The sequence below is a fragment of the Myotis daubentonii genome, chromosome 4, assembly GCF_963259705.1.
Source record: "Myotis daubentonii chromosome 4, mMyoDau2.1, whole genome shotgun sequence".
Lineage (NCBI taxonomy): Eukaryota > Metazoa > Chordata > Mammalia > Chiroptera > Vespertilionidae > Myotis > Myotis daubentonii.
Genome location: NC_081843.1, coordinates 101790273 through 101803510, shown reverse-complemented (window position 1 = coordinate 101803510; position 13238 = coordinate 101790273). Strand labels below are relative to the sequence as shown.

The window sequence follows — 13238 nt, the reverse complement described above, 5'->3', positions numbered from 1 at the left end:
CTTTGTTCATGTCCTTGTACCAGGTGCACCTGTAGTCAACAGAAGGCGGTTTTTTAACAATAACAAAGGTATTACGCATAATTTGAAAGGGAAAACACATCCTTTTAAAGCTATGTAAAAATCCCAACTATTAACCGCACACTGAAAACCACGTGATAAGCCCTGCAGGTGTGAGCTCTGTTTTGATGGAGTTAGGTGCTAGCTGAGAGCATAGTCCTGTGTCGGTGTGACAACCCAATAGATAGAACTTTGATGCACAGAATTCACTTCATCCCACAGCTGAGAAAACTGAGACTAAATCTAACATGTGCAGGACCCTAGAATAAATACAGGCAATTCCCAGCAACCAGCAACTCAGTATCAGCGCACTGGGGTTCCAACCCGCACCTTTCCCTGTGGGACCTGGTATGATGGATTCCCACAACCAAAGTTCTGTGAAATTTGGGAATTCAACTCTGGCACAGCTAAGGGCTGCTGATACTCTTAGGAAGAGAGTCATCAATGTCCAATCAGAACCAGAGAATACAAGAATAATCATGAATATGGCAATGACCATTATCCCCAGGTGACCTCAGGCTAGGGACTTCGATGTGAGGCTTAGGGATATCTGGAGATTAAGTGCATTTGTTTAACTTTCCCAGAAAAATATCTGCTTCCAGGTGGAAAATTAGTTTATATGTATAGTTAACATATGCCGTGGGAATTTAAGTCTTGCTTGGATCAATTAGCCTATGGTAAATTGTTTTCATATATGTCATTCTGCTTAAAGTCAGTTTCCAAGCTAGAACTTACTGCATGTGGAACCTAAAAAGCCAAACTCACAGAAACACAGAGTGGTGATTCCTAGGAGTTGGGGGCGGGGGGTGGAAGTGGGGATACACATTAGTCAAAGATACAAACTTCCAGTTATTAGATTAACAAATTTGGGAATCTGATGTATAGCATGTGATTACAGCTAATAATACTGCATCATATACTTGAATGTTGCTAAGAGAGTAGATCTTAAATGTTCTCACCACAAAAAAAAGGATTCAGAACTATGTATGTTATGGAGCTATTAGCTAATACTATGGTGTTAATCATTTTGCAATTTATAAATGAATCAAATCAACACTTTGTACACCTTAAGCTTACACAATGATATGTGTCAATTATATCTCAGTAAAGATGGAAAGAAATGTTTTCCCCCGGTAGTCCATTAATGTAATATGTTCTCTCTCAAATGTACCCAATTGTCAGTAAAGCAGCATTCTCTCCTATAAAAATATATTCATGTATCTACCTTTGTTTCCTCTTGGGGAATTTAAATGTGCCACAACTATTTAAATGTGTCACCCAGAGCAATGCAGCTTGGCTGCCCCGTACCTGTCATGGCTTTCATCAGGGTGTGGATGCAGGTGGTTTTCCCTGCTCCACTAGGCCCCAGGGTCATCATTCCATGCCGCACTCTCTGTGTTTCAAACAGCTGGATGACTTTCAGTTTCCAAGGAGGATGGCTGATTAAACCAGCTTCTTCCACCTGAAAACAACAAAAACCCTACAGTGAGCCACATCAACAGCAAGCTGGGCTTACCAATGTGCTCGAAATAAGCACAGAACATGGGGGGGGGGGGGGGCGGGGGTAGAGGAATGGGGAGCTACTGTTTAGTAAGTATGGAGTTTCATTCTAGAAAATGAAAAAAGGTCTGGAGATGGATGGTGGTGATGTTTACACAATAATGAGACTGTACTTAATACCATTAAACTGTCCACTTAAAAATGGCGAAAATGGTAAATTTTATATTACGTATTTTATCACAATAAAAATATATATTGCATAAAAGAATATATGTACACAACAAAAAGCAGGCTGAATATAATCAAATGTTATAGCAAGCTAATAAGAAACATCTGCATTTGTCTTTGGGAATTGGATGCATTTATATTAACATTTTATTAAATGTACATCTTAAGAGCAACTGAAGAATAAAGACTCAAGTATGAAATGTATTTTAAATGTTTAATTTAAAAGATAACATTTAATTACTGGAAAAATTTCTAGCACACCAGGCTGACTGAAATTCCATATAAATGTCAAGCTCTTTGTAAGTCCACTTGGTAGTTTTTATCTATCAAATACATGTATGGAAGTTACTCTGTGCCAAACTATCCTAAGTTTAATCTTCAAAACAATAATATGAGATTGGTACTATGGATATCTTCATTTTACAGATAAGGAAACTGAGGCACAAAGCGATGAAGTAACTTGACCAAGATATGAGGCGGGGATTTGAACTCCACAGCCCATGCTTTTAACTAGAATCCTATGCTTAAATGTACTATAAATAATGCTTTTATTTTTACAAATAATTTTGATTAATCATCATGTGTCACTTTACACTAAATATATACTCCAGATTTTTCGCATGCTACAAAGTACTAATGCAACTCACCTTACCAATTACTTTATACTTAGCTTTTTAGGTAATGCTACAGTAAGTTAGGCCATTTGATAAAGAAACCATTTGTAAAACGAATTTCATTCTTACCTGATTAAAAAAAAGATTAAAACTTTTATATATTGATTTTTAAAGCAAAATATCTATTTAATGCTACCATATTTCACTTTTATTACAAATATCTTCAAGGAATTTAAATGTATTTTATAAATATGAGCTAATCACCATTTCTATGAAATTTTTCCCCCAGCTCTTATTCCTAGGAAAGGAAATTGAGGCACAAGGTTTACATAATTCATTTCCATTCTTAGGAGACCATAAAAAGTTAAAGCTGTACAAGTATCGTGGGAAATCTAGACACCTAGACACCTACTTATATAGATATGCAGCAGACTCCCTCAGAGCCTCAGGAAGGAATCACAAGTGATTGTGGGAGGGAAAGATGATATCTGCGGGGCCACATGAGATCACTGCATATGACACCGGCAGAGCCACACCGGCACGGGCAGGCATCAGCCAGCCCTGCCAGCCCCTACTGGCCCATCGCTTCTCATTTTGGAATCTGGTTTCTATCAGTACCGGGGCCGCTAGCAAGTGGCCACTGGACGTGTGGTTGTGCAACGGCAGGAAGAGCTCTATCCTGGGGTGCAACAGCCTCTCTTAAAACTGTCATCACAGCCAACCAGTCTTGGGCCAACAAATAGAATTTACACATTCTGGGTTTGTTTTACTCTATTCCCTGAAAATATAATCAAGTAATCCTTGTACATGAATAGCAGAAATCGCTATTGTGCAAATTACATAGCAATTTTTATTGAAATTGAATGTATTTATTCTATGTTACTATAGTCATTAGCAATAAATATTAAAATATACTCTGATCACATCCACTCACAAAAACAGCAGTCACAGCCCCGGGTGTTGTTCTTGGAACCTACAGACTTGGGCCGCACTAGCTCCACCTGATTCCCTGAAACCCAGGTGAGACAGACTGGGTACTTGATGCCCTGTGAAATGTATTACCTGTCTATCAATTGCCACCTCCAGTTCAGGGTAGCCTGCCTTGTCCAGAAGAATATTTGGGAAGAGATCTTCAATCAAACTCAAAAATAAGGGTTCATCCTCATCGATCTCAAAAAGAAAAGAAAGGGAAATCAGACCTGCGATTTTGGCATAATCATAGCAACGACCAGGTACACTGATAGTGCCTGACCCCACCAAGATCATTTCATCATAACCATTGATAAATAAATACCACCTTCTTTGAAGTTAAGAGGTGTTTCCCATAAGTTACAAATTATTTTTAGAAAAGGAAGGAGAGGAAAGGGAGAAAGAAGAGTAAAAATGGAAAGAAATTGAATATTGTCTACATGACAACTTTCCTATGAAATAATCAGCTTGGGGCATTGCTACATAGTCTAAAATTTCTAACTTAAATTAAAAATAATTTTTAATGAGAGCTAGTAGCAAATTCATGAATTAGAATTTGGTTCATACTTTTATTTTGAAATAAAAAATATCACTCTGTCACCTGTACATAGATCCACTGATATTGGAAAACTGAATATCAGTCTCTACCATGAAATGAAATGTACAAAATTATTACACACTTGTAAAATTTACATACAATTTTCTGCCAGGCTCTACAGACTTTAAGAAAAGTGAGATTTTAGCTCTAAAACACAAAATGACTCAAAGTTTTTGAAAACATAACCTGTGGGGTTTTTTTTTTTAAGACATTTACATTCTATTGGAATAGGTATATATTAGATTAGACATGAGTTATTACAAAAAGAACTGAAAAGTGTAATTTGAAGTTGTGTTCTCCAGCACTTTATCTGATAATTAGGCATTTTAAATTGAGCATATTAAATAAATATTTCTACATCTCATTTGTGCTTAGTTAGCTGAACTGATATTTAAGTGAGCGGAACTTTCCATCTGTGGATCGTACCAGTTTGGAAAGATTCATGTCTCGTAGGACGCGCATGACGATCGTGGACTCTGTATCTGTGGGGTTGGCTCTTTTTGCTGCTCCCAATGTTCGCAGGACTGACAGAATGTTGCGCAGACCAAAATCATAATGTACCTGAAAATTGTAAGGTATGCCAGGCTTATTTTCAATATGAACTTACACACGGAAGCTATAGCAATCTGACCACATAACGAATAAAATGCTGATGTGCCTTTAGAGAACATGTACAGTTAGTGGAGCAATACATTTTTATCAAGATATTTTTGACCAAATAGAGAATACCCAAGAGTCCTTTCCTGTACCATCATTAATTTAAGCCCGTAGATCAGAATTAATAGCTATATCTTGACAGGGAGAGAGGCATAAATTTCTTCTTAGAGTACGCACATCCCCTTGAGCTTCTTCTTAATCATTCATCCATAAGAATATGTCCTCATATCTCTAAAGCTAAAATTCTGAACCAGAATTAAACTGAGATCTCAGTTATGACCATCATATGCACTGGTAAGTAAACAGGCAGGGGTATTAAGAAGAAAGTAAAGTAGCTACATTCCAGGATTACCTACAGGGGAGAAGAATAAGAACAAATCAGAAGCTATGCCCCCAGCTTTATTATTGCCTTAGTATATATTTTAAAAACTCAATCATGCCAAATTTTAGTACATAGCTATAATAATAAAAGCATAATATGCTAATTAGACCGGACAGCAGAACATCCTTCCGGACGTCCTTCCAGACAAAGCCGCTGCAGCTGCAAGGGCCGAGGGCAGGCAGCCATGGCAGCCGGCAGCAGCGGAGGGGTGATGGGGGTGGCACCTTCACCTGATCAGCCCAGTCGCCTCCCGCAGAGGGAAGCCCGAGTGCAGCTCCCTCCGGGGAGCAGGCCTAAGCCGCCAGTAGGACATCCCCTGAGGGTTCCCGGACTGTGAGAGGGGGCAGGCCAGGCTGAGGAACCCCCCTCCAGTGCACAAATTTTCATGCACCAGGCCTCTAGTAAAATGAATAATTAAAAACTAATTTTTTAATCACTATGGATACTATGGCAGTTCCTCAAAAAATTAAAAGTAGAACTATCATATTATTCAGTAATCCCATTCTGGGTATATATCCAAAGAATTGAAAGCAAGGTCTCAAAGAACTATATATACACCCATGTTCATAGCAACACTATTCACAGTACCCAAGAGGTGGATGCAACCCAAATACCTATCAAGTGATGAGTGGATAAAGAACATGTGGTACATACATACACCATAAAAGAGGAAGCAAATCCTGCCACATGCTACACATGGATGAGCCTTGAGGCATTATGCTTAGTAAAATAAACCAGACACCAAAAGACAGAAACTGTTTGGGTTCACTTATATGAGGTATCTAAAGTAGTCAAATGCACACAAACAGAAAGTAGAATGGTGGTTACTAGAGGCTGGGGACAAGGGAAAGAGAGGAGCTGTTTAAAGAGTACAGAGTTTCAGTTTTGCAAGATGAAAAATTTCTGGAAATCTGCTTCACAGCTTTTTGCATGTACATAACACTACTGAACTGTACACTTAAAATGGTTAAAATATCACATGATCCCACTTATATGTGGAATCAAATGGACAAAATAAACTGATGAACAAAATAGATCCAGAGTCATGGAAGCATGGAATAGAGAGAAAGGGGGGAGAGGGAAAAGATTAAACAAAGAAATTATATGCATATATGCATAACCCATGGTCACAGACAATAGTGTTGTGAAGGCCTGGGGAGGGTGTAGGATTGGCGAACAGGGAAGAGGGGGTCAATTGGGGGGGGCATCTGCAATACTTTCAATAATAAAGATAAATTATATATATATATATACATATATACACTAGTATAGATAGATATAGATGATGATGATGATAGATAGATAGATGATAGATAGATAGATAGATAGATAGATAGATAGATAGATAGATAGATAGAGATATATATTCTGCCATTGACAATAGTAAAAAATAAAATGGTTAAGTTGGTAAGTTTAATGTTTCATGTTTTTACCACAAACACACACAAAAATACCTATAGGAAAACAAAACACAAAACCAAAACAAGTATCTGCTAAGGTACCTGGGAGCAGTGTGCATCATTTAGTACTAATCATTTGGAAGATAAATAAATAACGGAGTAAGGGCTACAGGAATGCAGAAAGATTGAAGTACTGAGAAGAAGAGAGCAGGAGTCGGTGATGTGGGAATTTCTCTACATAGTAAAAAATATTTCTTTTACACAGAAAAGATAAGAATGAGTGAGTAAAGTCTGTAATAAACAGAAGAAACCAAGAATGGTGGTGGCAAAAATAGGGTCAGTCTAACCAGGAAAGCTCAATAGCCAGGGTCAAAAGGCTCTGTCTGTGCTTGAGCACTCATAAGGAAAGAACTTTTGAGTGAGAATATAAATTTGTAAGTAAAAACAAGTAAATTCAAAAAAGTTTGGAATAGAGGCCAGAGTGAGGAGAGGGATCAAAGAGTTACATATGTTAGGAGTGCTATTCAGTTTATTTTTATGTTTATTACAATATATAATTATTCAGCACATGCTTTTAGTAATTTTTACTTATATAGTCTAGAAATTTATGATATGATCCCTGCCTCCTGGTCTTTGTACCTTTGTGTGATCTTACCCATTGAGTGTAGGCAGGACCTGTGATTTGCTTCTAACCAATAGAAAACAGCAAAGGTGACAGGTTGCATATGGTTACATGTACATGATTATGTGGTCACATTACATAAGATTTGTGATGGTTAATTTTATGTGTCAGCTTGACTCGGTCATGAAATGCTTAGCGAGCTGATTAAACATTATTTCTGGTGAGGGTCTTTCTGAAAGAGATTAACATTTGACTTTATGGACTAAGTACAGTAGATGGTCCTCCCCAGTGTAGGCGGGCACCATCCAACCCATTGAAGACTGCAGGAACCCATTGGATTCACCTTCTTTGTCCTCTCTGCCTGACTGCTGAGTTGGGTTACCTAACTCCTGCCCTCAGTAACTCTTAGTTTCTGGTATTCAGACTGAGATTGGAATCTACACCATCAACCCTTCAAACTATACCTCCAGCCTTTCTGGGCCACCTCTTGTAGACAGCATATCAGGGGCCTTTCCAGCTTCCATAACTGTGTGAGGCAATGCCTTATAATAAATCTTTTTATATAGAAACATATGTACCCTATGGTTCTGCTTCTATGAAGAATCCTGACTAATATAAGATTGTAGCACTCATCTTGCTAGAGCCTCTTTCCCATGCTGACTTGGAGAAAGCAAATGGCCATGCTGAAGAAAGCCAGGTAGCAAAGAATGGCACACAGCCTGTGGGGACTGAAAGTGGCCTTCTCCAGCCAACAGCCAGAAAGAATCCCTCAAGGAAAAGAATTCTGCCAACAACATGAGTGAGTTTGGGAGTAGATCTGTCCCCAGTCAAGCATCAGATGAAACCACAGCCCCAGCCAACACCTGACTGCAGCCTTGTTTGACTTTAAACAGAGGACCTAACCAAGTTGTGCCAGGACTCCTGCCCCACAGAAAGTGTGAGATAGTAAATACATATTGTTCTTCCTATAGTAATTTTGTGGACATTATGACACAGCAATAGTTAACTAATACAGAAGTAATAAATGATTAATTGTGTGCCTCTTAACTCTGAAATCCCATGAAGTCAGAATCTGCTACTCCAAACAGTGCAGGAAATTGGCAAAGAAGTTAATACAGACAAATAGCAAAGCTTGGCCAAATACTTGAATGAGCTTGAAAGTGAAAAGAGTACATGACTGAAAGGTTGCTGAAAACCATATGAACACATAACACATATTATGATAAATGTATAGGTGGGATAAAGAGAAAATATTAATATCTATAATCAGTCCAGATAGTACTTACTTCATTTCTATGTCATAAACATTAATTTCTTTAAATGTACTTCTTAATAAGACTATGCATACAAAATTATTTTTATAATATATAACTTTCTACTTTATATCAATAAGGTATCTGTCAACAACCCTAGCCTACAATTTTTCAAAATGAAAACATTTCACTGAATAGGAAAATGAAACTTGCATATATAGAAAAACTTCAGAATGTCACACCTGCTTAGAAAGCTGCTCTTCACATAGCTTGTAGAGCGTGAAAAACTTCCTGGCCAAAACAATGTTGTCAATGAAGCCACAGCTAGCCAACTTCACCCTTATGATAATCTGACGGTCAGGGACCATCATGGCCACAGAGCGGAAGTTAATCTTCAAGTTTTCGGGGAGTTCCTGCCGCCCAGCATAGCCAGGATTCTACACAAAATAAAACCCTAGGATGAATGATATGATCATGGGGCAAGCAGCATACATCAGTAGGACATTAAAAGATCCATTATGTACACACCACAAATCTGGAATGACAACCAGAGAATTCATTTACCTATCTCCCTCTCCTTTTCCCTGAAGAGATTAACTGGTGAGTTGTTAATATGAGCTTTAACTCCAAAGGCTTTCAACCAGGAGTGAAAGTTACAATCCCAGTTTCCATTCATGGAAAGTAGGTGACATATGACCAAGGAGATATATGAAACCTGTGACAAGAGGCAGAAATTCAGTAGAGCTTCCTTACCATGGTTAGAAAAAGTCCAAATTCAGGGTTCATAGTCACTCTATCTCCATCAGTAAAAGTAAAAGATGTCTTATGCTCCTTTTTGCATGTCAAAATAATGGAAATTTGCTGGGCTGCAACTGAGAGAACTGGTAGATCGATACGGTTAAATTCATCAAAACAACCCCAGGATCCAGACTGTGCCAGTCCTTAGCAAGGAAACAGAATGGAATGGAAAATACAATTAGTATGCAATTTTTGGAAAGCCAAGGAAAAGGACATTACGCAGCTGCCAAGACAAGCCAGATATAAGCTGGTTGCAAACATAAAGCGGAACAACCAGATCATGCATAGAGTGCCCGCAAAATAGCTCACAGTGTGGCATTTTCTCTGTAAGCACCCAACCTGCAGTGATAAAGAAGCATTATGAAAGGCCAGTGGCACTGACAGTTGATCCACTCAACACTGCTAAAATTCAGATTTTCCAAAAAGAGTTACAACGTATAACAATGACCCTAAAATGAAGCCAATTATTGAAATATAAATCTTAACCTATTCCACCTTAACGGAAATTTCTCATCAGATAAAATAAAAGAAAAACATAACCTTCACCTTTAAAAATCCGTCCAAGCCCTCGGAAATCCATCTGGTCCGAACAATTGAAAACCACAACGTATTTCCCAAGACATCGTCCCATATCCTTGGTGGTTTCTGTTTTGCCCGTTCCTGCAGGTCCAGCGGGGGCTCCTCCCATGCTCATTCCCAGAGCCTGGGCCAACGTGATGTAACACCTTGAGGGGTAGAGACAGCACTGGAAACAAAGCACTGGCATCTAGAACATATTCTGAAACACCGCAGTGAAATGAAACCCACGCAAGAGGAGGAGGAGGAAGGATGAGGAAGGAGGAGGAGGAGGAGGAGGAGGAGGAGGAGGAGGAGGAAGGAGGAGGTGGAGGTGGAGGAAGGAGGAGGTGAAGGAGGAAGGAGGAGGAGGAGGAGAAGGGGAGGAGGAGGAAGAAGAAGGAGGTGAAGGAGGAGGAGGAGGTGAAGGGGAGGAGGAGGAGGAAGGAGGAGGAGGAGGAGAAGGAAGAGAAGGAGGAGGAGGAAGAGGAGGAGGAGAAGAGGAAGAGGAGGAGGAGGAGGAGGAGGAGGAGGAGGAGGAGGAGGAGGAGGAGGAGAAAGAAGAAAGAAGAAGATCCAGGCCACTGTCCCCACATAACATTTCCAAAGCTGCCTTCTAAAATGCACGTATCCTATGGCTATTACATGCATTAAGGAAAAAGAAAGGAGTGGTCTATGGTCAAATAAGTTTGAAAACTCTTTAAAAGGTTAAACAGCTTTTCTTATGATAATGTAATTGAGAGTGTCCAAGTATGAAAAACAGTACCCAGCAATTCCAAAACTAATGTTGCAACTTCTTCACAGACCTACCACTCCTGAAAAATAGTTTTCTAGGAAACAGACTGGGAACCATTAAAGTAGAGCAACCCTGTTTTGAATGGGAGTTCATCATTTGATGTAGTTGGGGGCCAGTGGTCACATGAGATGTAAATGACACACTAATAAATGCCCACATCTTCACTCCATTTCTGGGAGCACACTAGTATACTCAGGACTAAATCTCTAGGACGTGACCTCCAGAGATAAGCAAAAATCTCTCAGAGCATCTTCATATGTATGTTTACATGCATGCACACACTCTCCCCAGAACATCCTACATGTATGTGGAGCTCACTCTATCCTTTCCCTGCTTTCCTTTCCAGTCTCTTTGCTACTTTCAAAAATGTCATCACTCATGAATGGTGATGTAGTGCCCTTCCAGAGCTCCATTAGAGTTTTCTGCCTCCCCACCAGGCTGCTGTAAGCTCTCTGCTATCAGAAGTGTTTCATTTAAGTGTCATGAATGAACGAAATGAACAGAAGAAACAGTCTAAACAGGTGACAGTGCTGCTACATCAAACTTTTATGTTTTGTCTAATAATAGTTGCAATCTAATAGCCCAGAGGTTCATTCTGTGAAAACAGCTGATATGCAGCTTCAGCTTCTACTTAGGCCAAATATTGATTTTTATGCACAACCACTGTGTCCAAAATTAATATTCAGTGCATCCCTGAACAGAGCATATACAAGTGGCTGATGCCACCCAGTTTAAATTAGACTAAGTGAATTAAAGAGTATTCGCTATGAAAGGACCCTTGGAGATAGCCTGGTTCATCTTATAGGTGAGGAAACTGAGTCCCAGGAAATTGCCTGCAGATTAGCTAACACAGCTGGTAAATAACAGGCAGAGGACAGAACTAAACTCCAGATGTGCAGCCCAATGTCCTCCCCACCACTTTTCACCTGCATTGGCACTCCATTATTTTCCTGCTAAAAAGAAAAATCTTAATTGTCTTTGTAACCACAAGAGATGTCACAGTCCCTAAGGCAGTCCTTAAGACCCAGGTGATTTGCACCTATGGACACATGGCCATTAATTCCCTTTCTTGCCTATTTTGATGTCCACAGAGGTCATTTGAACTATGCCTCTGTAAGACTGAAAGCAATAGAAGCAAAGTCTGTCTCAAACACAAACCTAAACCCCATGGGCAGACACACCTGTAAGGCAAAGAATACTGAATTTCAAAGCCTTTGATATAAAAGAGCTTATAAACTATAAAAGGACATTAAGCAGAAATCCCCTGAGCAAATTGTCGATGGGCGGGGGGAGGGGGGAGGTTGTGGAATCACAGAATCCTCCCATCACCTGTCTGTGAGTGGAGTTATGACAAGCCTGTCAGTGCAGCCTAAAAATTCATTCTGGTATATGAAAGCCACATCTGTGATGTGAATCATCATCTTGTCAGAATCTTCATTAAAATAAAATCTGCACTGTTTCAGCCACTCAAAGTCTGTAGGGCTCTTGATATGCATCTGACACTGAAATGCAAAAGGTATTGGTTAAAACTGGGATGAGAACTATATATTAAATGCTCACATTAGCATTCATGTATATCATAATGTGAAGTCAACTGAACTCAAAGACTACCTAACTAGGTCGGAGATGTCAACTATAACCACTATCCAACCCACTCATCTATTGATCAGCAAAATAAAAGATACTTTAGAATACATGGGCATGGAAAATTCAAGAGAAACCTCTCATTGTGTTCCACAAATTAAAGAGCATGATATATTTTAATAGTAAGATATTCATTTCTTAAATTTCACCCTTGAATGTCCAATACCACAGTCCTAACCATGAAATACAGACAATGAAAATATATTTTGGTGTTCAAAGACAGAACTAAACTCATCTCTTGTGATTATGACAAAGTACATTGTTGGTTTTATTGAAATCCATTAAATATTTTTCCTAGGATTGGCAGAGGGCAAAAATGTCTAATGGCAGGTCATTGCTCAGCAATACGTCTGAAATTTTTAGCCAAAATTTTGAACCACTTTAATCATTTTTCTTTGACAAATAGAAAATCTAAAATTACCCTGAACCCTTTATTTCTCAGAGAGGCAAAGAGAGTGCTTAAATATTAAGAGATTAACTAACACACAACAGCTTGAATGTGCTGTCATTATTTCCATTATATTAGAACCAATCTTTCATAATCTTTTTTATAATGGAGTGAGACATGATCCAGAAAATTATTATGAAAATAAGAGTTTTTTGCCTCTTATCTAATGTCCTATTTTATAGTAGAGGACAAATTTCATGTCTTTTCACATTTCCTATTTTCAAGAGCTGCTAAACTCTTTTCCACCCTGTTCTCTTTTAAAGGCAAAAATCTGCATGACACCTGAATGTCACCATCTATATTAGAAAAGACCATTTGTGGTCAGTGACATAAAATGTAGCAGAACTTGTTAAAGATTTGATTTACCAAAAGCCTTAAAGAAAGTATTAACTGCTCTACTAGCAATATTACTTATCAATTCTGTATCAAGAAACTAGTCATCCTTAACTGATATCTAAAAAGTGCACAAGACAAATGAATACTTTTCAGGATGCTACATGACATTCTAGTATTTAAAATAATCACCTAACAAAATCTAATTTCCTCAATAACATCTTAGCAATGGCTATTGGGATATGGCTGAAATTTTGGCTAAAGACTGAAAAGAAAACCCGACAAACTCTCAATCTGAAGATGAGTTTTTGCCTGAATTTAACCTTTTCGTTGAATTCATAATTCCAGTGGGTCAGCACAGATAGTGTCTAGTATTTGCTCTTC

General features: G+C 38.7%; 1 protein-coding gene across 2 annotated transcripts in view; it reads right to left on the bottom strand.

Moving 5' to 3' along the window:
• The window catches only part of DNAH5 (dynein axonemal heavy chain 5), a 232376-nt gene that overhangs the window by 90128 nt on the left and 129010 nt on the right, over positions 1–13238 (bottom strand). For both annotated transcript variants that reach the window (XM_059694776.1, XM_059694777.1), the window contains 7 exons: positions 11759–11931; positions 9625–9803; positions 9034–9221; positions 8523–8717; positions 4393–4527; positions 3462–3569; positions 1366–1519 (listed from right to left, as the gene is read on the bottom strand). In XM_059694776.1, coding sequence (XP_059550759.1) covers positions 1366–1519; positions 3462–3569; positions 4393–4527; positions 8523–8717; positions 9034–9221; positions 9625–9803; positions 11759–11931 — 1132 coding nt within the window. The remainder of the gene's footprint in view (positions 1–1365; positions 1520–3461; positions 3570–4392; positions 4528–8522; positions 8718–9033; positions 9222–9624; positions 9804–11758; positions 11932–13238) is intronic.